Source organism: Cinclus cinclus, chromosome 12 (assembly GCF_963662255.1).
Source record: "Cinclus cinclus chromosome 12, bCinCin1.1, whole genome shotgun sequence".
In the NCBI taxonomy this organism is placed as follows: Eukaryota; Metazoa; Chordata; class Aves; order Passeriformes; family Cinclidae; genus Cinclus; species Cinclus cinclus.
In genome coordinates, this window is record NC_085057.1 from 17,243,408 (window position 1) to 17,271,092 (window position 27,685).

Below are 27,685 nucleotides of genomic sequence, written 5' to 3' on the forward strand. Positions count from 1 at the left end.
CCAACTCCTGGACACCCCAAAATCCCACCCTGTCCCTGAGACCATTGTCCCAACTCTCCTCGACCTCGGTCACCTTGGGGCTGTGACCGAGGGCAGCCGGTTCAGTGCCCGATCCCATTCTGGGAGGGTTCCTCACAAAGACGAGTTCTTCCTCCAGTCTCCTTTTCTCCAGGCTGAACAAACCAAGCGCCCTCAGCTGCTCCTTGTAAGCGTTTCCCTCCCGGTCCTTCTGCATCCTTTTGGCCTCCTTTGGATGCTCTCTAACAGCTTAATTCCTTTCTTTATAGTGTGGTGCCCCCAACTGCACACAAGACTCGAGGTGAGGCCATTGTGGAGCAGAGCGGGACCATCCCCTCCTTTGAGCGGCCGCTCCCGGAGCAGAAGATGTTTTCTCAGCGCCGGTTCTGCCCGGGCGGCGCCTGAGGGGAGCCGGTCCCGCTGCCCGGCCCCGCCATGGCGGCGGCGGCGGCGGCGGCGGCGCCGCCCGGCTCCAAGATGGCGCCCGCGGCGGGCGGGACTTCCCGCGGCTGAGGGCGGGCGGCGCAGCCGCGATGGTGGCGGCGTGAGGCGGCGGGGCCGGCGGCTGCTCCTGCCCTCCGCGCGGCCCGGGCCGGGCATGGAAGTGGAGAAGATGGATGAGAATGAATGGAAGTACCACGGGGAAGGCAACCAGAGCCTCGTCGTCTCACACTGCCAGGTACGGGGGAGCCCCAACCCGTGCACGCGTGAGGGGGGCGGCCCGGCGGGAGCGGCCGCTCGGCCCCGCCGCCCGCCCTCGCTGCTTTCTTTCCCGGAGGAGTTTTGTATCCCGGGGAGCTCGGGCCCGTCCCGTGGGGAAGATGAGCGGGCGTTTCCCCGGATCCTCCGTCACGGCCGGTAGGGATGGGAGGGAGAGCAGCTGATGGCCGGGCAGCTACCGCCTGGAGATGGGAGCTGTGAGGAAAAGTGCTAAAAATTCACCTTTTCCATTATCATTCCCGGGTGTGGGTGATGTGACAGGAGACAGCGAGCTGGTGAAGGCGTATTTTTCCCTTTGTCACCGACTCTGGCTCTGTGAGGAGTTTGAGCACTCGCTGCAGTGCTGGGCCGGGCTCCCAACTCTAATTTAGGTTTTTTGCTTTGCCACAGAACTGGTGTGATGTGACCCCGGTGGTCACTTCATCCCCATTCTCTCATCTACCTGTTGGTCCGGTTTTTTGTTTTATTGATTCTTTTTCTTTTTTGTCTGGGTTTTTTTGGGGTGAGGGGGGCACGGGGCGATGGAGGTGTATTTTATTAAAAAAAAAAACTCCAGTAAAATAGATTCAGCACTTGAAGCAGTAATGATTAAATGAAGCTGAATCAAAACAAGCAGATTCTGACAAGCTGTCAGTGTATTTGTTCCCTGCCTTGCATGTACATTATTTACTTAATATATTGGGATGCATACCCCTTGAAGGAGTGTATTCCTTTTCTAAAAAATGCCTGTGGCTGTTTTTGTGCTTTACAGACGTATTTGTATTTTAGTTTAAAAGCTGGTATGGATTTGCCATAGAATGTTCTTGATGATTCATAGATCAAAACTTAGCAAAGCCAGAATGATGAAATGTAGGATTTTTGTAGAAAAATATCCATAATAAGAGTTCAGTCTTGAAAACAATTTTTAAATGAATGACTGAAAATACTGAATTCTTTTAATGTCTGCCTTCTGTATTATAAGTATGAATTAGATATAAAATGTTAACAAATATCAAACCTGAGAAAATGCTAGAAATCTTGTGTTGCTCTCCAAACTTTACGATGAACACTTCTTTTGCTCTGGGTTTCCCACCCCTTTTCTTTATATCAAATATTATTTAAAAGCAATTTTTTTGGTGCAAGAAGAACGTGTATGATTTTGTTTCCTGTCGCATTCTAGCTTTGAAAAAGACAGTGTAGAAACTACTCAGTCACTGGATGATGGGAATCAGGATAAATAATGGATTATTAGTGATGTAATTGTGATTATCTTTAAAGATGTAGAAAGTGAGGAAGTCAGCCAATGACTCAGAATAGCTGCTGAGCGTGCCAGTTCTCTTTTTAACAAGATGCTAAAACTTTTAAGACAGAGTGAAAGTGAAATAGATACAATTTTTCCTTTATAGGCAACTTTGAAACAGTAAAGCTTACATTTTGGATCTTTGTGTCTACTGATGACAGAGTCTGTTAAACTTAAAGCCTATAAGTGCAATTTAGATATTCATTGTAACTTTGTACCTCTTACAACAGGACATAGTTGCACCATTAATCATCGTCCTCGTGATCTGGTGTTTAGTTATTCTCAGGTTTGTGTGAAGGGATCAGCAGCGCAGCTAAGACATTTTAACTGTCCTCACTTCATTCTGTAGCTTCCCAGTTCGTGGTTTTTGTGTATCAGTGCCAGAGGAAGGGATAGGGATTTGGTGGTGGTGGTAGAGACATGAATGGATGCTCAGATACAAGTGAGAGGCCAGATTGGAACAGTGCATGTGCTTCTTGTTTGCATGTTCTGATGTGTAGTGGTGTTTTGAAATATGGAGAGAAAGCTGGTCCCTCTCTTAGACTGCTCTAAGTCTAAGCCTCTCTTCCTCGCTTTTGGAAAATTTGAGACTTTTTTTTTTTTTAACTCCAACCTAAAAGTGAATCCCTATCCTTTTGGAGAAGAGGACGTGAGCTGCTTTGCCTCTCACAAAATAAGGTCTGCGGTGTTGTGTTTGAACTGCTCTCTGCATCGCTCCTTGGAGTGCTGATAACAGCCCTGTGCAAGGTCAGGGTGTGTGGGCTGGGGTGGGCAGCCTGGCTGGACACTCCTGTTCCTGCTGGTGGGGGCTGTGGCTGGCTTGGGGATGGACAGTAAGGGCTGTAAGGCCCACATCATCACAGGGTGCTCTCCTGTGTTTAAGGCTCTGCTCATTCCCTGGGGTTGCTCCATTCCCTGTAGGTTGCCCTTTAAGACATGAATGTAACGCATTGTTACTCCAGTACAGTACCAAATTAAAAAGTTGGTCATGGAAAAGTCACATGCCCAACAAACAGCTCTGCTGGCATTGAGCTGATAAGCCCTGGACGCAGGCGACACGCAGCCGCTTTTCCAGTGCGTCCAGACAAAGCTTTGTCTGGCAGTGGGATGCTGGCATCCTATGGAATGTGCTCTGTTGTTTCCATGAAAGTGCTGTCAGTGCTTGCTGGTTATTAATCCTGCAGGCTGTAACAGTGACAGGAATCTTGCTGTGTGCTGAAATCACTGCAAGTGCATCTCTGTTCCTTTTTCCTCCAGTGCAGGATAAGGATTCTGAGGCATGGCATGGGCTACTCAACACATCTCTTCGTACAGTGGTAGTCTTACAGAGTTACTTTAGTTAGCTTGGCAGCATTTACACAGCGATCTGGTGAATAAAAATTGAATGCCTGCTGAGCATTTCCAGTTCTCGTTGTTATCACTGGAGCTCTGTGCTTGCTTGTTTGATGAGCACTCAAACTTCTGCTTTCATGAATTTTTAAAGTTTCAGTTCTGGAGAATCTAAAGTTCCAGAAGACTAACAGAACTGTGGTACAAATGTCTCTGGTGATCAAGCTTTTCCTTTTTTTTTTTTTTTTTTTTTATTGAAGCTGTGAATGAATTAATCCAAATTGAAACTGAATTGTGGTTGAAAGGCCTTCTGTTGTCTTGCAGTCTACTGAAGTGCTAGAATGATCAGACAACTTTCCTACCTCACAATTCTGGTGTGAAATACAGCTGGTAACTCTGAGGTGTTGGTGAGACATTTGTGCTGCAGGACAGATACAGCTCCATAAACCCCCAACCAATCACCATCACAGCCGACCAGTTGGTTCAGAAAGGAGGCTTCTTTTTCCCAGAGTTTTTAGTGGAGAGTAGTTCCTTCTGTTTCAGATTTAAAAAGAGAACTAAGCCATGCCTTCCCTCCTCCTCCCTACTCGAGCAAGTAGAGAGGGCTCAGAGGAACTGCTGCAGAACAGTTATTCCTGTCAGCTGTTGTCTTTCTGCAGCGCAGATCCTTAATTTTTCAGGAGTGAGCTGGAAATCTTGCATTGGAGTTCTGCACTTTAATCTGTTGTTTGCTCTTGTGGGACACTTAATGCTTCATTTCAAAGGGCTTCAGTAGATGTTTGTAGAAAGTAGTGTAAGCAACTCTAGGAATAATAACTTGGATTTCCTTCTGCTATTGAAATGTGTGCTTGTAGTCTGCAGTAGTTGCTTTATGACATGAAGTACGTACGTTCCTCCTGGCCTCTGTTTTACTTCTCGTGTGTTGGGATATTGTGGTAACCAAAAGCCTAATTTTGAGATACATTTAAACATTAAACTTGTGTTTCAGGATGAGTATGGGGAAGTCGAAAACAGCAGGTTTTTTTTTTTTCCCCAGCTTGGTTTTTATTCAGTGAGATGGCCTAGAACAACCTTGGCTTGTGGTTTATGGCTTCAGATGCCTGGATTATTAGTATTCATCTACTTCATGTCTTGGAAAGTTTGCAGCTACAGCGGATATCTTTGGGTTTTGGTACAGGACTTAATTAGTAAATGTATAAACCATCTTCAGAGCAAGCATCTGTGAGCTTACAAGAAGGAAAAGGGAAAGAATGGGAGATGGAGAAGGTAAATGAAGCGTAGCTAAGGAGTTTGGATGAAGGAGTCAAGCTTGCAGAATGTTTTCAGAATTGGTGCTTGTAGTAAACAAATAATATGTCTCTTCTTTTGTGGTATTTGTTTTCCCTTCAGGACCTGTGGTAGAGATGGAGGATGCTGCTTTAGAAGCTTCCTTCCCAATCCTTGTGCTGACTGCACAGGGCACTGTGAGCAGAGGTGCAGGGAGAGAAGGAGAATCTTGTGTTTTAGCAGCAGTCTCTTGTTCTCACTGCATCTGTAGCTGCTTCTGCTGGCACCTGCATTATGGTGGCTGCAAAGCATGTGCAGGAAATCACATAGAGGGGAGAGGGATTTGGTTTGAGATTTTGAAATAACTCTATGAGAAGGGGCTTTGTGTCAAATCAGGGTAGATAATTGTTACTCACAGTGCCTTTGCATTATGAAATAGCTTTCCTGTGGCTGGTTGGTTGTTTGTTTATAAGAATAATGACAAGTTCAGTTCTGTTGTAATAAACTTACTTGAGCAGAGGATGGGATTGTATGATTAGACAGAAAGGCGTTGCTGAAAGAGTAGAAAGCTTCTGATTGGAATGACTTCGTTATCTGCAGCTTTTCTCTGGTCTTGCTTGGCAGAAAGGGATGATGCTGATCATTAATTGCTGTCTCATTGAAAGAATCTTATTAAGGTGCTTTTTCTGATGATGTCATTTTGTACAAGTCCCAAAACTTGTGTGGCCTGTTTCTTCTGTTGTTTTTCTGTGTGGAATTGCCTGAATCTGTTTTGTGCTATTGAAGTTTGTATAAGTACTGAAGCCCCCAAAAATTCTAAGTTGTTCCTGAGAAATTCCAGATCCCTGACTATAAAGAATTTTTTTTTTCAGTTGTGTTCTGTTTTCTGTTCAGTTGTGTTCTGATTTTTTTTTTTCATTAGTATCTATGAATGTCTTGATTTCATGGAAATATAGAACAGGCTGCTGATTCCTGTAATAAAGAATCTTCAATTAGGGAAATTTTGCTGTTCTTGTGGTTGTAAATGCAATAGTTTATTAATAATGGCCTTCTCTTAATTTTGCTCTGATTTAATATATGGCCATATTCTGGTCTCTTGGTTCTTTTACAGAAAGATATTACCAGAAAAGGTAAAATGCAACTTGTATTTGTTGAATTTTAATTTGACTCATGGGAAATGCATAGTTTTGGTAAGACTTGAACTTAAACATTTCTGTCTCCTTGATGAGACTCTTGTATTTATATTCCAAACCTGTGCTAATTCTTGCTTCTGATGGTTTTGGCAATCATATAATGTAGGGAGGAGTTCTGCATCTGACTCTGTATTTTCTGCTGCTTGTGTGTGTGTGTGTGCGTGTTTGGTTGTGTTTTTTAATTTTATTTTTAATTTCATAGGGTGTTTCTTTGACCTGGCTTCTCCAGCATTGTTTTTTGGGTGTGTGCATATCTCAGCAGTGTATAACTCTAAATGTTGTTTAACAAAACTCCCACACCTGCACACCTTTTGTTTATAGACAAAAGGACAGGAAGACAGCTTGATGATAAAGGTAATAGTCCTCCTTTCTTAGTTGCTATTGCTTTTGATTTCTTAAAATTTTATTCACTTATTGTAAACAAGTAGAGGAGCTTCTGCCCAAACTGACTGAAGCAGCTATGAAAACTGGTTGAAAAAGCCAAGTATGTGATCAGGGTGTGTCATCAGTGAAAAGGAAAGGAAGAGTTGCCTGCCTTGCTGTGAACAATAAAGTTTTTAGGAACAGAGGGCAATCACCAGTTTGAGTTGGAATTTGGGAACCTTTGTGACACCTGTATTAAACTGCAGGATTCCTTGTATTGAGCTTGGCTAATTGATATTTAGATACACACCTATGGTCAGTGGATGGGGAAAAAAAGACAGTTTTGTATTTGTTTATATTTAGTTCTTTGGCTCAACAGGTACAAGTGTGACTGTTGATGTCATAACTAATTGAACTAACTCTGCTTGAGTATGATCTACAAAGGTTTTAGTATAAACAAAGAATTAAAAGTTGGAAGCACTTCCAGTTCTGTGAATTAGCTGTGAAGCTTTTTATTGACACACACTTCTCCCAAGTTATTAAGCTGAGTCAACATCAAGGAATTGTAATTCTATATTGGGATTTCAATTCCATATTGTACCAGTAGTTAAATTTAGAATTTTCTTGTGTTTACAGTGTTTCTGCACTGAAGGGATGCTCTGACTGCAGAGCAGTGTAGTGTCTTCCATCAAGTGAAAGGGAAGGTGGCACTGGGTAGCAGGGCTGAATGCAGAGAGGAGAGAGAGCAGAAAGGCAGCAGTTAAAACTTGTCTTATATGAGTGCCTTAAGTTTTGTAGATGCAGGTGGGAGAACACAGCATGTGTGTGGATAGACATGGGGGACAGAAGCTCTGTGGTCTCACACTAAATCCCATATGACAGTGATCATTTAACTGCAGCAGCACCAGTGCCTCTCTCCTCCCTGCAGAATACTTGTTTCAGAAGTGCTGTCTGTTGCTAATAATGAGCGTTGGAGCAGATTTGTCTTTTGGTGACCTTCCTTGGAAATCCAAACTCTACTTTTGGGTCTATTTATTTTCTTTTTTGTGTGACTTTTGGGAATCCTGAAGGCTATATCCAGTGAAAACATAAATCCCAGTTTTGCAGTCAAGCTCAGGAGGTCATTAGCCTTGATTAAAAATGATCTTTTTTTTTTTCTGGTTGGGTTCAGTGCTAGCTCAAACTTGAATGTTTTCCTTTTGCAGTTGAGATCAAGTTATCTTTAAAAGATTTATTGTGTCTGTTACAAGTGCTGGAGTTTTCTGTGCCTTTTCTGTGCTGCTCCTGTATCTTCCCTCAGCTGACAGGGACTGGGGTTGGTTGCTTTGGATAAAGCAGCCTGGCTGATCCAAAGCTGTGCTGGAGTGCTCATTCTAAGAGCCTGCTTTATTCACTCTTTTGGTTCTTTCTCCCTCCCAGCTTTTCAGTGGCTGTTCCTTTTGCCTCAGTGGCTTTCTCAGTGACATGAAATCAATTGTCAAGGAGGTGTTCTGACCTCCTTGAACTGTCCTTCCTGACCTGCTCTTACTTGGGAAGGACCAGAGTCACTGGATTCTACATGAGCACGAGGCTTGCTCAGGTGCCTTCTGGTTGAGTTGCTCTGGGTGCTGAGAACTATTATCTTCTAACTATTCATTTAATTATTGAACTTCATTCTAATCCCTCTTACTGTTTTGACTTTTTATTTCCTCCCCCCATTAATAATATCCTGGAATGCCTGGCTTCCCCAACATAACATCAGATGACTTGGCAGCTTAATGCTGGGAAGTGTGTGTTGCTGATAGAGGGGGCTTTAGGGCAGCTTAAAGGGAGGAAGCTTAGGACACGTTTTTATGTTCTGATTGGTACAACTCACCTGTTTGACAGATGCACGAGGTATTTGATGTGCTTTTAAATGTTAAGGATCATTTTCTCCTTGTGTTTCACAGCAAGGATGTGAGGGCCATATGCTGTGCTAACCAGACAGTGCTAATTCACCCTGAGGGTCAGGCAGCAATGGGTTTATTCATCCTGTTCTCTCTCTGGTGTGTGTTTCCACTTCGTACCAGTGGGTGTATCACTTGATATCACTTCAGGTATTCTGATTAGCTGGTTTGGCTGAAGGGCAGGCATTTCCTTCTCAGTCTTGCAGAGTGCAATCATTAAATTCTCTTGGAATTGGTACCATCTGTGTATTGAAGTTATAGAAGCTTAGCTATAAAGTGAAACCTGAGGTAGTGCTTGACTCTCATGGGAATCAAGATCATAACCAAGCAGAAAAAAAATAATTGGAATGAGCACCTGAAGTCTGATGCAAGCTGTAAGCTCTGTGCTAAAGAAAACAGGTATCATGGGGGATTTACTTTCAAATAATGGTTTGCCATATTGAATGGTGTCAAGCCAGATGCCTTGCCAGAAATCCTTTATTCATGTTAAGAAATAAAACCATTGTTCTTCAAGGACTCCTGGGCTAAATAAAAGAGTATTGTTCTGATTTCTGAATGCTTCTTTGCACTATGTGTGAGCAATTGCAAAACTTCCTCCATACTGGCAGGAAATGTAGCTTTCCTCACTTTGTTTTGTGTGATCTTATCCACCTTATGGAGAACAAAACTGAGTTGGAAAACAAGTGTGTATGATATTATCAGCATATTTCATTCAAAAGCCGCAAAATTTTCTAGCACTTAGTTTGTTTATCTCTCATAACCCTTCACATTGCACAGCACACTGACCCTGGATGAGGAGACCTTTAAAAATGTCTTGTGTTGAGCATCATGAAGGTAAGCTTTGGCTGAAGTGTCTGTGCAGTGTGGTGGGCATGTTTTCACAGAGTTCTGTCATTTTTCAGAAGGAAGAACTCTCCCTGTCACTGTCTTTTCTGAGATGTGAAGATAACACTTCTTTGTCCATTTTTCTCCTTCCCAGAAACTGCACTTTCTGAATAGAAAACCATTGTTTTCTGTTCAAATCCCTCAAACTAGAATTGGAATTGAAGAGGTTGTGTGATGTAGATTTGGAATAAAAAGAGTCAGAATAATTATTTTAGTAGATAAATACTGCATGCAGCATGCTGCTGCAGGAATAGCTTAATATCAGCTAAACAATTCCATAGTTCATATTGAGTACCCTTGGAACTGTCAATATTCAATATTTGCATATTTCTGTGTTCAGTTTGTCTCTCTCCCTTGGACTGAAAATTAGGATATACTTTCTGTAGGTGTTATTGCTGTAGGTTGTTGTAAACCAGCGATTAGGTAGCACTGAATAACCACAGTGGTAGGTCTGGCATCCTTACAGCTGTGTTTGATAAGTTCTTGCTAGCTCTTCAGGGTCAGCAAAAGAGTGAATTAAATAACCAGTTGTAAAGCAATTCAGAGCCTTTACAGACACTATTTTCTCTAAAAGTATTTGACTTTCAATCTTCATCTCCTTTGGCAGTGGTTGGTGGTAGTGTGTGAAATTGCTTGCAAAAAAATAACAGAGTAAGAATTGTAGAGATTTGTTATCAGTCTTTGAGAGTGTTTCACCCCATGTTTATAACTGGAACTTGTGACTTTTATATGCACAACTTTAAAAGAAACATGGGTTCTCTTACTCTGTTTCTGTGTTTCTGTATCTGTGTACCTTTTTAAACAGCAAGTAGGTAACTTTATCATGTAAAATTGCAGATAGTGCCTGCAAAAATACTGGCGAGGTTTTAGATGCCAGAGTTTATGAGGTGGCGTGGAGTGAGGGAGATGATGGATGTGGGAAGGGGGGTGGAGTTCCTTTTGGGACTTAAAGTTGCTTCTCAGAGTCTGGTTCTCTGCCAGTCGATTTTGCATGTGTGAGCCCAAGCTGGGAATCAAGGAGATGAGAATAATTTCCAGTTGGGGAAGGAGATGTCAGAGTAGTGCTTTGCCTCCAGACAAAAGCAGTTAATGTGTGCTGCTTAGAATAATAATAGAGTAATAACAAATGACGTGAACCTGCTTATTTGGAAAAGGAGCAGCTGATGTTTCTCAGGCTTTGTGTTTGGACAGGCTAATTCTTTGTATTTTTATACAGAAACTTATTTTAAACCCTCCTGAGCAGAGGTGGTTAGGAGCAGAGGGAAAATACACATCTTTCTGTATATCTAAGCAATTTTACCAGCAGTTGAGCTAATTTTAATTTTTCCTATTTCTTTCACTGCCACCAACTCTTATCTAGATTTTTGTAACTAATGTAGCAAGAGACCTGAAAAAAAATCTCTATGATGCAAACGAGGTTGTTCCCTGAAGGGGAATATCAAGATTATAGATTTGCCCCAGTTGCATTTAACTTCTAAAAGCTCTCCAGTTCAGGAGCCTTGCAATTTATGACAGTGAGGTCATAGAATAAGGTCAATATCAAACACCAAGCTGTAAAGAAGCAAATGTAAGCTTTTATCCTGGTTTCATAATGCTACTGCCTAATCCAAAGTACCTGGATTGATGCCAGTCATATTTTGGCCGAACTACCAAGGATTAGTTTATTTTTTGGATTTGATTGAGTACGATTAATATAATAGCTGTAGTAACTGCTCCGGAGAATAAAAATTCTTGCAGGTAAGCTTTTAAGGACACTTTTTTTTTTCCCCAGGACACACGAGGACAAGAGCTGTGGGTGTGCACATCCTGCTGGTTCTGTGATGTCACCGATTTTGAATATTTTCATAGCTCCTCCCACAGCTCCTTCTCTACTGGCAATCCTTAACTTTGTTCTGCTCTAACCCAAACAACTGTTTGGTGATGGGGTGCTAAAGAAGTGTTTGCCTTTCTTGGTGGGGCTGTAAACTGCAGGCTACAGACTCCAAAGTCTGGCTTGGGATCGAGCCCCTCTGGAACACTTCTGGTCACATCATCCACATCATATGCTTGTGGATGGATGTGTTTTCAGAGAGGCAAGTTTTGGTTTCCTTGTTGCTAGTGTTTGCTTTCAGTTTTCCATAACAATTGGAAATGGTTGTTGTTGTAGCCCTAGTATGGTCCTGGAGCCACTAAGAACACTGTTATCTGCCATCAAGCTGCTCTGCTTTCCTGTGAGAGTTGTCCTTAAATTCCTTATTTGAGAGTAAGAGCAGTCGTGTGTGATGTTCTGATGGGTTGGTTATTTTTAGTCTTTTGTCACTAAATGGAGACTGAACATATTCAGGGATAAAAAAAAATTGTAGAGAATTCTTCCTTTGAATTAATTATTTTTCTAACTTATCTTGCATCAAAAGATACGAAGCCTTTTAATGTTTTATGTGTTACATTTGCCTACATCCATGCACTGTTTCTTTTTTTTCCCTTCTGCTTGCAGCCTGCTTTTAAAAATTGTTTTATCTCTCTGGGACTGTTACCCAGCTAGGCACCTCTGTAAGCCCTTCCACTGGTTGTGGAGGAGGAAATTTAGGGGAGCATTAGGATCTAGTTGATCTGATTCTCAAAGTGCTAAGAAGTACTGACAGCCTCTTCAGAGATCCATTCCCTTTGGGATTTGGGCCATTAGGGTGCATGCAGATAAGTATGGCACATATTTGGTGTTCAACCTGTAAATATAAAAAATTGAAGGCATTTTAAGATAACTGACAAAAAAATCTCATGGCAACAGCCACCCACAATATTTCCAAGTAAAGAATCAGCCAAGTGAATCAGAAATGCAATAGCATGAAAAATGTGGGCCAATATTTTTGGTGGTGATACTTCTGAAGCAGTTGGCATCTGTGACATGTGATGGGTTAACCTTGGTGCTGTGGAACTGGTATTGAAATGCACAAAGACATGGATCCAGTTTCTGGCTAGAAACTTGCCTCAAAATAGGAAAGAAGTGTTTTGAGTTTTTTGTTTGTTTGGTTGGTTGGTTTTTTTTTTTTTTTTTTAGGTTTGGTTTTGGGGTGGGTTTTTGTTTGTTGTTTTTTTTTTTTAATTTCCTCTAATAATTTAATAGTCTTACTAAAATGTAGTGTGGGCTGGCTGGTTTAAGTGCAGCTGGAAAGTTTAGTTTGAACAGTGCTGTGTTTCCTTTTGACATCTTTAGACCAGCAACAGTTTCTTCTTTTGCTATATGTAAATTTGGTCATTTTGCCAAATCAGAAATGACCTGCTGATAAGCAAATACTGTCCTGAGTCCTGTGAGAGCAAATCAGGCTTTCCAGAGCAGTGGTTGGAGTCTTGGCAGGAAGCTGATTAAGAGATAGATATCTACACTAGCCTTGAAAGATTACAGAATCATGTTTCTGAATGGATTAGAAGTGATAATCAGATGACTCCATCACTGATCCACTTACCTATGAATAATTAAAGCAGGAGATCCAAATGGTTGAAACACTAAGAATAACACATTGCACACAGAGCTACAGGCTCATCAGGCCTGGGCTGTTACCCATGTGTGGGAATAATGAGAGAGGGAGTGTCATCAGGAATCTTGTCAAATCCAGGTGACTGGAATTACTACTCTGGTTGTGTCTCCTTTTCTGTGGGACTCATCTTGCAGGACAAATCAAATTAATAGCAAAGTATCCTTTTATTTGAGTGTTATTCAGATGTGAGTGAAGGGGTGAATGATGAGATTTACGGTGGCATGAGGGTTTTTTGATCTGGAAGGAGCCTCGTCTGGGTTTCAGTGGCAATGTCTGAACCTGGTCCTAGTTTTGTTATTGTTTTGGATGGCACATTGTCATTACTTTTTCTTGTTTCCTCTTTCTCTCCATGTTAGTAATTAAAGATATCTGCAGTTCTCTCCCCCATCATGTGCAGAAACAGCTTTTGGCTCTGAAATGCAGAGTAGAACTGATGCTGTCATGCTATGTGAAGTTCTTTAATAGCAAATAAGTTGAAAGGGAAAAAGCTTGGATTCCATTAACCTGAAGTGCAACTAGGACATTTTGTCTGTATTGCCTTTGTCAGAGAATCTGAGTACACTTCTGTGGTAGTGCTTTAAATGGAATTTAATCCTTTTTGGTGTGTCTTGGAAAGACCCAAGTGGAGGCAAGACTGGCTGAGAGAGAACGCTGGAAAACAGCTGTTTGTCTCTTCCTTTCTGTGGTGTTGATATCCCCATTGTACCTGAATAGGCTGAGCTACATCAGTGGAAGTAAATATCTCTAGGATCAGATATTTAGGCAGACCAGGGGCAGACCCATGTGTTGCATTTTAAGGCTGCAGGTTCCTTAACACCCTGTCAGACTTTGATTTTAATATGTAAAGTCTCAAGCTTTTTGAATTGTTAAAAAACTGATTAAAATAATAAAAAAATACAAAAATAGTGAGTTTTTCTGTTTTTAAGGTAGAATATTTGGAACCCTGCTATATTTGTTCCTGTGGTATGTATTTATTCTGCAGAAGTTTATAAGTAGCAGGGTTTAGTTTAGTGTTAAGTTCAGCTGTATAGGTGCTGCTGGTAACTGGTAAATGTCTCCTTAATAATTTGTAATGCTGTGCTGATATTGTAAGTGGAGTGGACCTTGTGTCTCTTTTGGGGAGCTTTGGTGCACAAATGCCAGGGTGGGGGTGTTTGTGGTTCCACAGGAGCTTGCCCAGGTTTTCAGAGCAGTGCTGTAAGCTAAGGGAGCATTTCCCTGGTGCACTTGACTGAAAATGCAGTAGCTGGAGCTGCTGCCTCGTTAAACTGATGGCAGAGCTGGCAGCAGACATTGCTGTGCTTGATTTCAGCTGGTGTATTTGATTTCAAGTTGAGTGAAATAACCATCTAAAATGTACTGTTCAGGTGTTTTTGTGTTTTTTTTTTTTTTTTTTGTTTTTTTTTTTTTTTTTTTTTTTGGTTCCCCTCCCTCTCCCCTTATTTCTCAGAGAGGTAGATGGGGGAATCAGACAATTGTGCTGTTCATAAATGCTAATGAAACCTTATTCTTTCCTACCTTCCTCCAGCGCTGTGTGGTGCTGCGGTTTCTGAAGTTCCCCCCCAACCAGAATAAGGTAAGATTTAAACATGTCCTGTTGCTGAATGCCCTCGGGTAAACTAATAGCCAGTGTGAGGAGAAACAAGAAACCTGTGAAAGAGCTGTGACTAGCTGGAGTAAGAACAAATGGATGTTTTGAAATGTGCCTGTGTTTCAGGGGGGTTTTGCAACAGGAGGAAATCTGAGGTTGTCTTATGTAACTGGGATGATGTGACTGCTGATACCAAGAGCTCTGTGTGGGGCAGGGTGAAAGGCTGCCATGTGTCAGAGGGCAGAGCTTTCTGTAAGGGCAGCTGTGACACAGTGTAATTGTTCCATGTCCACCTGTGGGAGCACAGGGATGCTGAGGAGGAAAGGCGTTTTCCTGGATGTAGCCAGGTGGGACAGAACAGGAGCCACACAGAACAGGTGTCATGCTCAAGGTCTGCTGTTTAGCACCTGTGCAGTAGCTAAAAAGCCATGGAATCTGAACAAACACATGAAATGTTCACAGAATACCCTCTGTCAGGGAGTGATTTTAGTGTCCTGTCTGTTAAAAAAGAACATTCACAATTTCCCAATTTCTTCGATGGTACGGTAAGGTTTTCTTGCTTGAGATGGAGCTGAAGTGAGTTACTGTAGATTTCTTTTAACAGGGATAAAAAACGATCAAAAACCAAAGGTGGAGGATAAACCCAGCGTTCCAAGGAAGAAAAATAAGAAAAGAGAGCACAAGGTTCAAATTCTTTCATTTCCTCAACCTTGAGAGGAGTCTTTAGGGTGTGTTACCTGAGAGATACAGGGAATGGCTTGAGTTACAGCAGCTCCTGAGGCACAGCTTTGTGAAGCACAGTGACAATGACAGGTTGTTCTCATGAGGGAAATACAAAAAGCATTGGGGCTCTGCTGAGAACTGGTGTGTGTGCTTAATTTTAGGAAAATAGAAACAAGGTTGGATGTGAAGTAGACATCTAGAAAGGGCATTGTATTGCTTTAAATCCCGAAGATGAATGTGAAAAGCATTCAGTTCAACAAGGGAGGAGTTGCTAAAGTAGAGGAATGCAAAATTAGTGAACACAGCATATGTATGAGTTATTTGATGGTCTTTCTGCTACTATTTAACTTGAAAAAAGGTCTGGTAAAACCAAAGTATGATTCAAGTTGATTTTTGAGCTGCTTATATTGGCAGGATTTCAAAAATGTGTCTTGTGCTTCTGTAGTAGCCCAAGATAATAATATTTAATGTTAACAAGAACAGTGATGAGTCCAGTGCATCACAAGAAAGGAAACAGTGCTTATCTCAATTTTTAGTATAACAGGAGAGGACTAGACCACAACTTTACGTAAAAAGTCAGTCTGGTGCAGTTTGTTTAAGAAAACAGAACACTCAGTACCTGCCCCTTTTCTTTCTCTCTCTCTCTCTTTTTTTTTTTAATGTTAAGCTCAAAGAGATTGTCAATTAAAAAAAAAAACAAAACAATTACTATGCAACAAAGTCTGAGAAAGTCACAAAGGAAGGCAGGAAGTGACTTTACAGTTACCCACCACAGCAGTGAGGCTGGGCATGCACATTCCAGTGTTGCATTTTGGGGAGAGCTGGTTCCAGTGTTCTGCATTTGCCTTGCATTGAGATTGTGTGGACTTTGTGATACACAATTCCCTCTAAATAGAAGATTTTGTAATTTGAATATATTTACTTATTCTGGTCATTGATTTTTTTTTAAAGGACCATTTTTTCTTGGAGCAGAACAGAATAAATATTTTATCAGATCAGTAAACAAATCCCAGAGAATCAAGGTTTTGGGATGAACTTGCACGTAGCAACAAGGTCAGGGAAAATGTGGGGTTTTTTTAGGAATAATCTATATTCCTGACTTAAGCAAAATGAGTTAGTTTGAAGTGTTCTGTGTCTGTGCATGACATCACAGGTCATCCAAGGTAAACAACAGTGAAAGAAGCAGTTCAAGCAAAATATTTTCTAGTAATACACACACTGAATCTCAGATGTGAACAAATAGGTCTCAGTCTTTTCCTGCTTAATTCATTTGGAAAGTTAGAGAAGTCTGGATGCTGCTTTTTATTTTTAATTATCTGTTAAATTACGAATTTGGGATTAGATAATCCAACAGTTGAACAAGGTGGTATTATTGTGAATTTTAGCCTTGTTGTTATGGTTGAAAAATACTCAATGTAACTGCAGGGCTTGCACTGCTTGAATAGAAAGTCAACAGTCAGGCCTCATGGAGTGCTTTTAATTGCATATTGCTATTTTGGTATATGATCTCCATGAAAGAATTAAAAAAATATTGTATAAAGCCTATTTGAGTTTTGGTGAATGAGCTGGCAGTAATAATGGGTCCTTCAAAAGCTTTTCATCTTTTTGATGTTAAAAGGTGATGCTCAAGTAGCCTGTTTTTTGTTTCATTTACATATATCAAATATACTTGCTCTTAAAATATGTTTTAAGCTTGATTTATAATTTTATGGCTGTATTGATCTTTTTAACTGGTGAATCTTTCCATTTAGCAAAAGTGGCAGCAGTAAATTTTTATGAAATGCTTATTTCTCAGTCTGTGAGTCTGTGTATACGTTAAAAAACCCCAATGAAACAAACCTGTGGGTTCTGTGTACATCAGCAAACAAGGTCAGAACCATCTGTAAATGGGAACTAGCTGAGATTTCTGCTACTGATGAGATGATGTAATGTTCCTTCTCACCATTCAGGATTTGCATGAATTTAAAGAAGGGGCTGTGTTCTCATTTGTGATTGGTGCTGGATGTGGTCTTTCCTCCTTTCTCTAGGCTTTGTGAGTGACTGGGTGTTATCCTCTAGCATTTATTTCCTGTTACTCTGCTTTGTTCATATTTTTTTTTCTCCTGCTCTTGTTTCTCCTTTTTTATTTGCTAACATGTACCCGAGAGTTGCACTTTCTTTTCTTCCACTTAATTTTATTGTGAGGCTTTAAGAGGGATTGTGTGTGTGTGTGTGTGTGTGTGTGTGTGTGTGTGTGTTACAAAAGGACAGAGTAGCTTTGAGGTTGTCTATTGTAACAATAAAATACTTTTCAGAGAAGCAGAGTGTTCTGGAATGCTGGGAGTGGGATAATGTTGCTGTAAAGCTCCTGCTCCTCAACAAGCAGGAGTCTGTCCAAGTCTGACTGTGCACTCGTCCCTGTCCTGCTTCCAGTACTCATAGTGCTTCCTTTCTAGCTTTTGGCATCTTCTCTTGTAGAAGACCTTGGTGTTTCCTTATGGAATTACAGAATATCACATTAGAGTAAGATTTTTCACTCTTGGGGGCAGGATTTGGGACAGATGGCAAATTCTGTACCTGTTCATGCTGAGGTTTGGAATATGGCTCAATCTTTGCAGCCCTTTTCTTCCCAATCTCCATGATGTATCTTGTAACACTCTAAGCCTCTTCTGCACTGCAGCTGTTCACCTCTTTGGGCTGCTGGAGTTCTCTGAGCTTTTTTAAGAATAATGGTCAGAGTAAGTCTTGAGCAATCTCCCCTTCTTCCACCTTTGTCACTTTCTCTCTCCCTTTTCCTCTGAAACTCAAGAAGAATCATCTTTTCTGACCATTTTTCTGTTTGTCTCAGCTCCTGGGGTGGCAGTAGGGAAACCATTTTAGCACGTTTGAGGTGTCCTTTTGACTTCAGTGTGCACTGACCTGCCAAGCTCAGCAATTAAGTTATTTGTTAAATCACTTACCGGGATGCATGTGTGTTCTGGAGTGTTATCATTATTTCTGAGTTTAATTACTACATTTCTGTCTTCCAGACTCCAGAGGAAATACTACACCATCTGCAAAACATCGTAGACTTTGGAAAACATGTGATGAAGCAGTTCTTTGGGGAGAACTATGTTCACCATGGGGTAAATGATTTATTTTTAAAATAAACTGTAGGCATTAGGCACTGTAAACACTGAAGTGTTTGGGGGAACACTGAGCACCAGTGAAAGGAACTAGCAGGGTTTGCAAGACACACACAAGAAGCATTTGGATGCAAACAGGGATCCTGCTCTGTGCTGATGAGATGATTGAATTGTACTCAGTGGTTTGGCTATTTCAAGCTGCTGATGAGAAGTGTAGCCATTTCTTTGCTCTGCCTAAGGCAAGAGGGATGTGTGAGAGAGATTTTTAGACTAACTGCAAAACAAGGGGAGAAACCTGGTTCATATAAATTGTTAAAGTTTCTGTGCACTCAGAGGTCTTTTCCCTTGGTCTGTTCTTCAGGGCAGCCAGATCTTGTTCACTTATCTGATGTGATAAGTGAAAAAGTTTCAGCTTCACCTGGCACTTCAGTTACACAGTTCTACCTTGGAAGGGTGGGATGTGAGACGTGGGACTTTTTCATTTGTGGAAAGGACAAAATGATGCACGTTCCTTCACACACATTAAGCTTGCACTGAAAATACTCTTTGTGATGCATTTATTTAAATTAGTCCTTGGTGTTTCTAGAGGAGCAGGTGTTGCCTGTGATTGCAGGTACAGGTGTTCAGACAGTGAATCAGAGGGAGAAGCTGCTGGCTGCATACTTCAGTGTACTTTGTGTAACCCACTGAACTTTGCTGTTCCATTTCAAGACTCCCAAACTGGGTATTAATTTTTGCATTAAAATGTTTTCTGTATTTTTTCCCCCAATAGGAAATTATTCAACTGCCTTTAGACTTTGTAAGACAGCTCTGTTTGAAAATCCAGCCAGAGAGGCCAGGTAAGTGCCAGAGATGGGATTAGAAAGGGGCTTCCTCAAGCTTTAAAGCATTTTCTTTTGTTCTAAAGTAAAAAAAAACAAAAAAACCCCATCATACTACAGAATATAAGGAAACTTTTATAGTATTTAGACAATGATAAGTTGAAAATTCGCTGTGGGGAAAAAAAGGATTGTGTTCTGGAATTAAAAGTAGTAAGTGATAGCTCCTAAAAAGGCAAAGAGATTTGCCCTCCTGGTGTCTTATGCTCCCAAATGTTCCTGAGAATGGCCAAAAACTCCTGCTTTAGCAAAACTCCTTGAAGATAAATGCAGTGTTAAATCAAAGTACTGTAGTCAACTGCTTTGATGCTTTTGATCCAGTAAATAAAATGAATTGATTTACATATAGTGAGCACAGGACACTCTGTTGTTGATTTCTCCTTACCTGTTTGGGAAGCAGTTCCACAGTGCTAAGGTCCAGTTAATAGGAAAGTTAAAATCACTGGTACTCCTGTGGAAGTGAATGATAGAAAATTCTTAGTTTCATTTATCAAAGTTAAATTTTGTGTGTCCACAGCTGCTGGAGATTGAAAAGTGGTTGTAGGGAAGTGTTCAGGTGCTTCACAACAGTGAATCTCACTGTCTATTTTTAACAAGAATTTTTTTAAACCTCAAGGTTTTTTTTTCAATGTTACCCTTCACATAAGCCTGTGTAACATGCAAAGGAGCTGCTCTAATACTTCAGATTTCTGTGCCTTTCTGATTTGGCAAGTGGCTTTCAGCTGTGAAGGTGTGAAGGATGTACTTTCACTTAAATTTTGAAAAAAGAAAATAAACCTCAACATTTTGTTGGAGACAGAAGGCTTCTTGCTCATCCTGGTGAAGCAGTATGGCATGACAGGCTGGTGCCTGAGACTTTGGTTTCTCAGACTTATTTTTTCTATTGCAATATATTTTTCAGAGTGGGCATTTTTCTCAGCAGTGGAAACTGTAGCAGAAACGTGTGTCCTCTGTGTCCGCTTAGTAACAGGTCCTTGAAAATCTGGGGGTGTGTGCTCCTTAACTTTGAACTACAGTCTCACAGACCTGTGTCCCAAAGGATGCACGTGGGGAGAGGTTATTCAAAGGATTTTTGTGCAGAATGCTTCTTAAGTTTCTGATATTCTTGTCAGTTTTCAGATCCTTTTGACTCTGCTGAGGAATGGTAGGTCATGCATAGTAAGCAAAGGGGAGATCACATCTTCGCATAAACACATTGAGCCACTTTACCTGTTGCTGGCCAATCCATTTCCTTGCTGTTTCAGGCCTCACCTTTCTTGGGATGAGCTGAGAGCTGGCCATTAACAGCAGCTCTTGGGATATTCCTGTGCCTGGGACAGTTTTGACGCCTGAAACCAGGCGTTAATAATGGGGAGGGCAACTTTGTGCAAGTGCATAATTGGCTAAAGCTGATAAACCGCGTGTCCTGTCCTTCCACGCTGTTCCCACGCCCCACGTGGTGAATGAGACGGCTCCGGAGCGAACAAACACCCCAGAGCTAATTTCCCTGTTGGTGCTGTTTGTCCCCTGCTGTCCCAGAGTGTCGCTGTGACAAGGACATGGACACGCTGAGCGGTTACGCGATGTGCCTTCCCAACCTGACGCGGCTGCAGACCTTCCGCTTCGCTGAGCACCGGCCCATCCTCTGCATCGAGATCAAGGTGTGCGGGGGGCAGAGCCCCAGGGCAAAGGGGCTGTTTGCATTCTTCAGCTACGAGCTGCCCCAGCGGTTTTCAAGGAATGGAGCAGCGGGGGCAGGGAGAGCTCACTGCTTTCGCTGTGACCCGTAGGAGGAAACAGTCCCCTCCCTCTTCCAATTCCCAATCTTTTGAAACTTGGGAAACTCCCAGGTGTTACTGTGCTTCTCTGTAGGCCGCGTGTCTTTGTCTTTTAAAATAATTGACAGTAATTCAGCTTTTAAGTGCTGAATTTTTAAAAAATAACATTGAAAAACTTTAACTGGAAAGATTTGCATATTGTGTGCTTTTATATTTCTACAGAGAGAGACATTTGTATTTATGATCTTCTTTTGTTTGTTTGTTGTAGCCAAAGTGTGGCTTCATTCCTTTTTCCAGCCATGTTTCACAGGAGATAAAGCACAAGGTGTGTCGTTACTGTATGCATCAGCATCTAAAGGTAATTATTAAATCACCCTGCTTTCATTTGGTTGTACTGTGCTTTATTTGCTGTTCCAGGCTTGCTTTCCTGTTGAAACTTGCTCAAATCTCTGATATGACTAAAGCTGGTAGGAGGATACACAGCTGAGACGCTGGGTGTGAATTTGTTCAGTGAGAGATGGAACAAGTTCTGTGGGAAGCTGGAAGCAAACAATTACATTATCAGCTTTTGGGGACTATGAATGCTGTGATAGGTCAACTCTGATGTGGAACTTCCTTCCCAGATCAGGTCACTAAGTGCATTCTGTGATTTACAACAAACAGCGTGGAACAGGCACAGAGTTCATGGACTCGTGTCTGCTGTGATTCCCTGGGATTTAATGTGACCTTTCTCCCTTGTGAATGCCCTTTGAGTGACTTGGGTTAAAATGATTGGGAACACCCACGGTGGTCATGAATTTTGTGTTCAAAGTGGTTTGAATGTCCTGACCTCTGAGGGCAGGATGTCAGAGCCACAGACCTGGCTGTTAAAATGGGAGAGCAGCTGTTCCAGGTAGAGTGGGTAACAGCAGTGCTCTGGGTTTTCCACAGGTAGCCAATGGAAAATGGAAACGACCAAGTAAATATTGCCCGTTGGATCTCTTCTCAGGGTAAGGATGCTTTGATTTTTGCCCACCCCTTCTCCCCCCGGCAAAAATCTGCATTACAGGTTTCTTGCTTGGATTACTTTGCCTTTCACTAAGGTATTATGGATGATCAATGCTGGCTTGTCTGGACCTTTGCACCTATCTCAGCAATCAGAGCTGCCTTTTGCAGCATAACATGGCATCCAAGAGCTATTCACTTTGCCTTTGCAATTACCTCAGTGTGAGTATTGTGCTCAGTGCATGTGCTCACACCAGGTGTGAACATCTAAAGGCTTTGATGAAACATTCTTGGCTTTATTTTGTTTTCCCCTAGAAATAAACAAAGAATGCACTTTGCTTTGAAGAGCTTATTACAGGAGGCACAGAACAACTTGAAAATATTTAAGGTAAACAGTTAAATCTCTGCTTGCTTTTTTTTTTTACCTTGGATTTTAAACAATTTGACTGGAGCATCTAAACAGTCACAATCTTCCTTCAAACCTACTTATCAGACTATCACTGTTGGACCTCATCAAGAGAAGGAAACAGGAAGGTTCTTAGTTAGATTTCTTAGGTGAGGACAGAAAAATAATAATTCCCCAGAATTCACAGACTCAGGATACTGAGTTAGAAGGACCCATGGAGATCATTAAAGTCCTAGCCCTGCACAGGTACCCCAACAATCCCACCCTGTGGCTGAGAGCATTTTCCAAATGCACCTGAAGGTCTGGCAGCCTTGGGGCTGTGACCATTCCCTGGGGAATGAATTAGTGGAGAAAATCACTGAGGAACAATTAATAGAAAAGGACTTATAAGGTGACCAAAGTTTTAAAACTTTGTGCTGCTTCAGGAAGATGAAAATGGAGAACTTGGCATGTTGCTGCAAATACTTTAAGATCCTGTTAGAGCACTGACACGGGCCCAAGGCACAGCAGGCCTCACTGAGGAAGGAAAAAGTGGAATTCTATGACACTCGTGTAGGAAAAAATATGAAGCAGGAGCTGATGATTTGTGGATATTTTCAGATTAATTCTAGGAAACAAGATTCTTTCAATTTATTTTCAATATTAAATAAATTATTTGAATTACTTAAACTTCTATAAGCTGTCCTCTTTATGTACTAGTACAGGTAGCTATCATGCCTTTTCTGTTCCCTTTCACAGCCTTCCCTTTGCCAGTCTGGGCTGGTAAAAGAAGGGTGTTTCACACTGTGCTTTTTCAATCCTGACATTATTCAGAAAGAAGTGATAGGAAAATGTGCCAAGTATCATTCGCCTGTATTGTTCTGGTTCCTTACAAGTCATTAAGTTGGGAAAGTGGCACTTGATTTAAACAGTGGTTTTGGTTTTCATTCAGAGGTTGTTATGTGCAGGTTCTGATTAGACTTAAGAAGACAAATCTTTAAGAGATTGGGAATGTTGTGTATCTGTATCAGACTGTCAAAGTAATAACACTTCTCTATGCTTAAAATGTGAAACCTGATGCTCTGAGCAGCTCAGTATGAATAACTTGACTTCCTGATGTGCCTAAAGATTTCTTTTTCTCCTTGTTGCAGAATGGGGAACTAATTTATGGCTGTAAGGATGACCAGGACTGCGTGTCTGACTGGAACGAACTTGCTCGTCACTTAAAGCCTTTCTTTTTCCCTTCCAATGGGCTGGTCAGTGGCCCCCACTGCACAAGGACAATTGTTAAGGAATTAATCCACGTGATAACCATGGCGCTACTGAGTAGCACTGACACCTGCAGGGCAGGAGACATGAAGACAGTTCCCATTTCACAAGGGAGAAGCTACTGTGAAGCAAGTGCTTTTAATAAGGAGCTAGTAAGAAGTGGTAAGGGATAATATTGTATAAACTGTCCATAATTTACTGTTCATGGAATCCCAGAATGGTGTGGCTTGGAAGGGATCTTTACAGGCCACCTAGTCCAGCCACCTGTCATGGGCAGGAACACTTTCCACCACAGCAGATTTCTCAGAGCCTTGTCTGATGTAGCAATTCAGACCTTTGCCTCTTGGTTCTAAATACTGATATAAGAATGGAAATGGAAATTCTGGTGGGATCTAAAAAGAGTTCTGAGCTGTATAGCTGCCAGATAATTGTTAATATAATGTGACGTAGTGAGCACTTACAGCACTGTCTAATGACAGGGGTAAAAATAAATTCAGGAGGTGGTAGAGGAAAAATGGAAGAAAGTTGCAGTTTGAGCTGATAACAATCGTAGGTATTCCAAATGAGTGGGGAATTTTTATGTTGTATGTGATGAAGTTGGGCTGTTTTGGTTGGTTTACTACAGTACCTGTACTTTGCCTTTCCCTGCTCCTCCTGTCAGCCCTCACCAGGGCACAGCTTGTTCTTTTCTTCAGCTGCTCCTCTGGTAAAGAGAGGTCTGAATCCCAGAGGGAAAAGGAATGGGAAGTGAGTTGGAAACTTGTATATAGTGTTAGGTCCTCAGTGCATAAGTTCTGTAAGGCTCTAATTATTCAAGATGCTGCCAGTTATCCTAATTACACAAACAGCATATTTCTTACCCTGCTTTTGAGAAAGACCTTTTTCACTGCCCATGGTGTGTTGCAGTGCCGGAGAAAGAGCTGTCTTAGAGAAATTATAGCAAATACAATTCTTGATACTGTTTAAAAAAAGACCCCAGAGCTGAAATGCTAAATTACCTTCTGTCAGCAGTTGATACTGTTCAAAATGAATTTGTGGTGGCTTCAAACTCAGATGAGAAATTTCTCTTGTGGACTCAAAATGAGTAGATTGCAGTGGATGTGGGTGTGCTTTGGTGTTTGTTTTTTTAGGTAGTTTGTAGAGTTGAGTATCAGGTGTTTTATTCTGCAGTCCAAGATGAGCTGTTTGAATGCGCAGGTCAGTACCTGCACCTTGCACTTCTGTTTGGAAACAGAAATGTTTTGAGGTTTCCCTCTACCTGTGACTGGACTAAAAGTATCTGGACTTTTAAACAAGCACATGTAATGGCAAATTGAAGCTAAGACTTGTGTCTGCCTTATTTTAAAATGCATTCTCTTCTAGGTAAACATAAATTGGAAAGCTCTGGTTTACCGAGGGGTTGTCTCCTTTATAAAACCCTTCAGGCTCAGATGCTTGACATGCTGGATATTGAAGGACTCTATCCTTTGTACAGTAGAGTTGAACAGTACTTGGAGGAATTTCCTGAAGAGAGGTAAGACTTGATGGCTTTTCTTTCCAGTCCTGAGTAACCAGGACTGCAGGCAGGACTGGCTCTGTGCACACACTCTGTTATGTTGTACAGCCTTACTTCATGGCACTGAGTATTCTGAATTTCTAACTGAACTTCTAGCTGCTGTTGGTCACTTTGGCTTGAATTTTTAAGTAATGATGATGGAAAGTTCACAGCAGGTTAAGAGAGGAAAACACTGTTAATACTGGTGATTGTGTATTTGCAGAAAGGTACAGTGAAATGGGTGGTTTCTCCTGTCCCCAGTACTTGCAGAGCTAGGACTGTCTGAGGGATAACAATGTTTTGCAATGATGAATGCAAGCTGCTGTGGTGTTTCTTCCTCAAATAAGGCTTATTAGTGTAATAATAATTGCTCCAAGCAGCCTCCACTGGGGTGCTGTTCCTCGTCTGTGCTCACACGAGGGCACTCTGGCTTCACTCAGGAGCTGTTGCTTGTGCAGTTACACAGGAAACAGAGCACTGGAAAATGTGTTCTTTGATCTGGGGGGGTTGTGTGGGACAAACCCCACTGGGAGGGTTCAGCTTCTCAGCAGGGGCTCAGCTGTTCAAAAGGGGAAGGAAGGAGCCCAGGACAACCCCATTAACACATGGTGTTGGAGCAGGGCCCCATCAGATATGCCTTTTCCCTCACTTCATACTTTTTATGTACAAAATAATGTAATATACATATAAAAATAGATATCTACACATTATTATATATTTCTTAGAGATGTATTTTCAGGAAGGCTTCTGGCGCTCCTGCAGACTGCTACAAATTTTGAAACTTACCCATTTTTTGCAAAACCCCCATAATTTTGCAGTGATACAGAGAGGGCAGTGGGTTGAGAATGATGCATGTTTATAAAACCACACACAACTCAGATCCTAAGAAGCAGAAAATTTTGAGTGATTTTAGAATAACGGGGACTGTTGGGATGTTGGGTGGCAGTGGGTTAATACTCGGACATGTTTATCAATGTTACTGCTGGGCTGTTCTCATCTGAGCGTCTGGGCTGCTGAGGAAAGATCTGAAAACCAGCACATCATTTTGGCTGTCTGTAAATCTTCCTTTTACATTTATTTAGAAGTACATTACAGATAGATGGACCTTACAATGAAGCATTTTATGAGAAGCTGCTGGACCTTTCCCTGGAAGATGACGGGACAGTGGCATTTGCATTAACAAAGGTACTTCTCAGCCTCTGCAGGTTGTTTGGTCTGTCAGTGTTAATTAACTTCTGTCTCACTCAAAGCCTGGATAATGCATGGAGGCAGCACTGCTGCCTTGTCGGGGTCTGCACAGTTAAAGTTCTTCATTGTGGCAGGGTGCATCTTTATAGCAGAAGCAGCTAAAAACAAGCTTGCAGCACCAGTTCCTGAGAGAAAAATAAAACTGTTCATTTGCTTCCTAGACTGAGGAAGCATTTGCAGGAACTGGTGGTGTTTGGCCTTTAGGAATGTGATCCGTAGGAAATAAACATGATTGTTATACAGGATGCTGCAAAAGCACCTGCTCCTGCCAACCTTCTGTTACACAGAGAATTTCCAGCTCTTAAAGTGCCAGCATACCAATACAGGGACAGCAGTGCTGTTTTTTGTAAGGAACAGGTTGTTTTACTCAGGTAAACACCAATCTAAGAGAAAATGTGTATTACTTTCTGTTGTATAGGTGCAGCAGTACAGAATAGCAATGACTGCTAAAGACTGCTCCATCATGATTGCCCTTTCCCCCTGCCTGCAAGATGAATGGTAAGAGCTGCCTGTACCTGCTTTGGAATGGCTCCAGTTGTTTAGAAATTGGGATATTTGTACTGTTCAGGCAATTCAATCACTTAAAAAAAGTGTGGGATATATGCAGGGGGTGCTGTGTCCAAATAGTTGGCTGTGAATATTTTAGTATAGTTCTGTTTTAAGTCATTTATGACCAATGTCTCTTCCTGAAGAGTTTCAAGTTGACCAAAAGGATCAAAGTTTTATATTTATTCCCATCTTAAACTTTGAACTGACTATTCATAGTAGCTCTGGATGGTTTTAACTAGGTACAATTTTTCTGCTTTGGTGTTCTCATTGGAGAGATTTTTTTCAAGCTGAGTTGCCTTTAATGGCCTAGTTAGAATAAAACCAAGGTAATAATCAAGAGGTGACAGCTTTGGATGTCAGGCAGGAGACTTTGCCTTTTGGCTTGTGTCAGCAGTGCTAATCTCTTCTTCTGCAGGGGGCTCTGCTTCACCAGAGCCCCTTTATTTTTAGAGAATGCTGTTTTCTGCATTTGTCCAGCAGTCCTCCAGTGAAGTGTTAGTGATGGACATGACCTATGCAATGGCTGACTTCAGAACTCCTCCATCCCTCAGCATGCTTGGACAGCATACTAAATGTTTTATTACCTTGAACCTAAATTGGAGTTGCAGTCCCTTTTCTGCTTTTGCTGGTTAATAAGGCTGTTGCTTTGTATGCACCACCTAGAAACAGCTTAGATTTACTAAATACAGTAAGTGAGAGTAATGTTTGACTTCAGCTGTGTGGAAGCTGAAGGGAAAATGACTGGAAGAGGTGCCAGCAAGGTCCCATCAGGACTGGTAAAGCTGGAGCTATAGTTTCCTAAGTGCTACATAAGCTGTTTATTTTCTTGGGCTCCCACAAAAGTTCTAAGATAAACATTAGAGTCACTTCTGTTAAGGGACACATAAATTAAAAATACTGGTTTCAGTGACTCAGATGTGCAATGTGGTTTTATTTTCCAGCTCTGAGCAAAGACCTGTGGTACTGACATCCAAATCCAGATTTACCTTCTCTGTTTCTGTGCTGGACCTGGACCTGAAGCCCTATGAAAGCATCCCCCACCAGTACAAACTCGATGGTGAAATAGTCAACTATTACCTGAAGAATGTACAGGCCAAAGAGGACCCAGTTATGTCCAACCTCTTCAAGGAGAATGAAGACTGCACATTAGTTCTCCATAAAGTGTAACCATTC

General features: G+C 41.6%; 1 protein-coding gene across 1 annotated transcript; it reads left to right on the plus strand.

Moving 5' to 3' along the window:
• Nucleotides 1-616: 616 nt before the first annotated feature.
• Nucleotides 617-27,679, plus strand: IPPK (inositol-pentakisphosphate 2-kinase). The gene is made up of 13 exons (XM_062500778.1): nucleotides 617-697; nucleotides 14,019-14,066; nucleotides 17,813-17,908; nucleotides 18,681-18,747; nucleotides 20,305-20,426; nucleotides 20,812-20,901; nucleotides 21,474-21,532; nucleotides 21,843-21,915; nucleotides 23,064-23,343; nucleotides 24,544-24,694; nucleotides 25,798-25,900; nucleotides 26,382-26,461; nucleotides 27,454-27,679. Exons 1-13 carry the CDS (start codon nucleotides 617-619, stop codon nucleotides 27,677-27,679), a joined length of 1,476 nt encoding a protein of 491 aa, XP_062356762.1.
• Nucleotides 27,680-27,685: the final 6 nt, after the last annotated feature.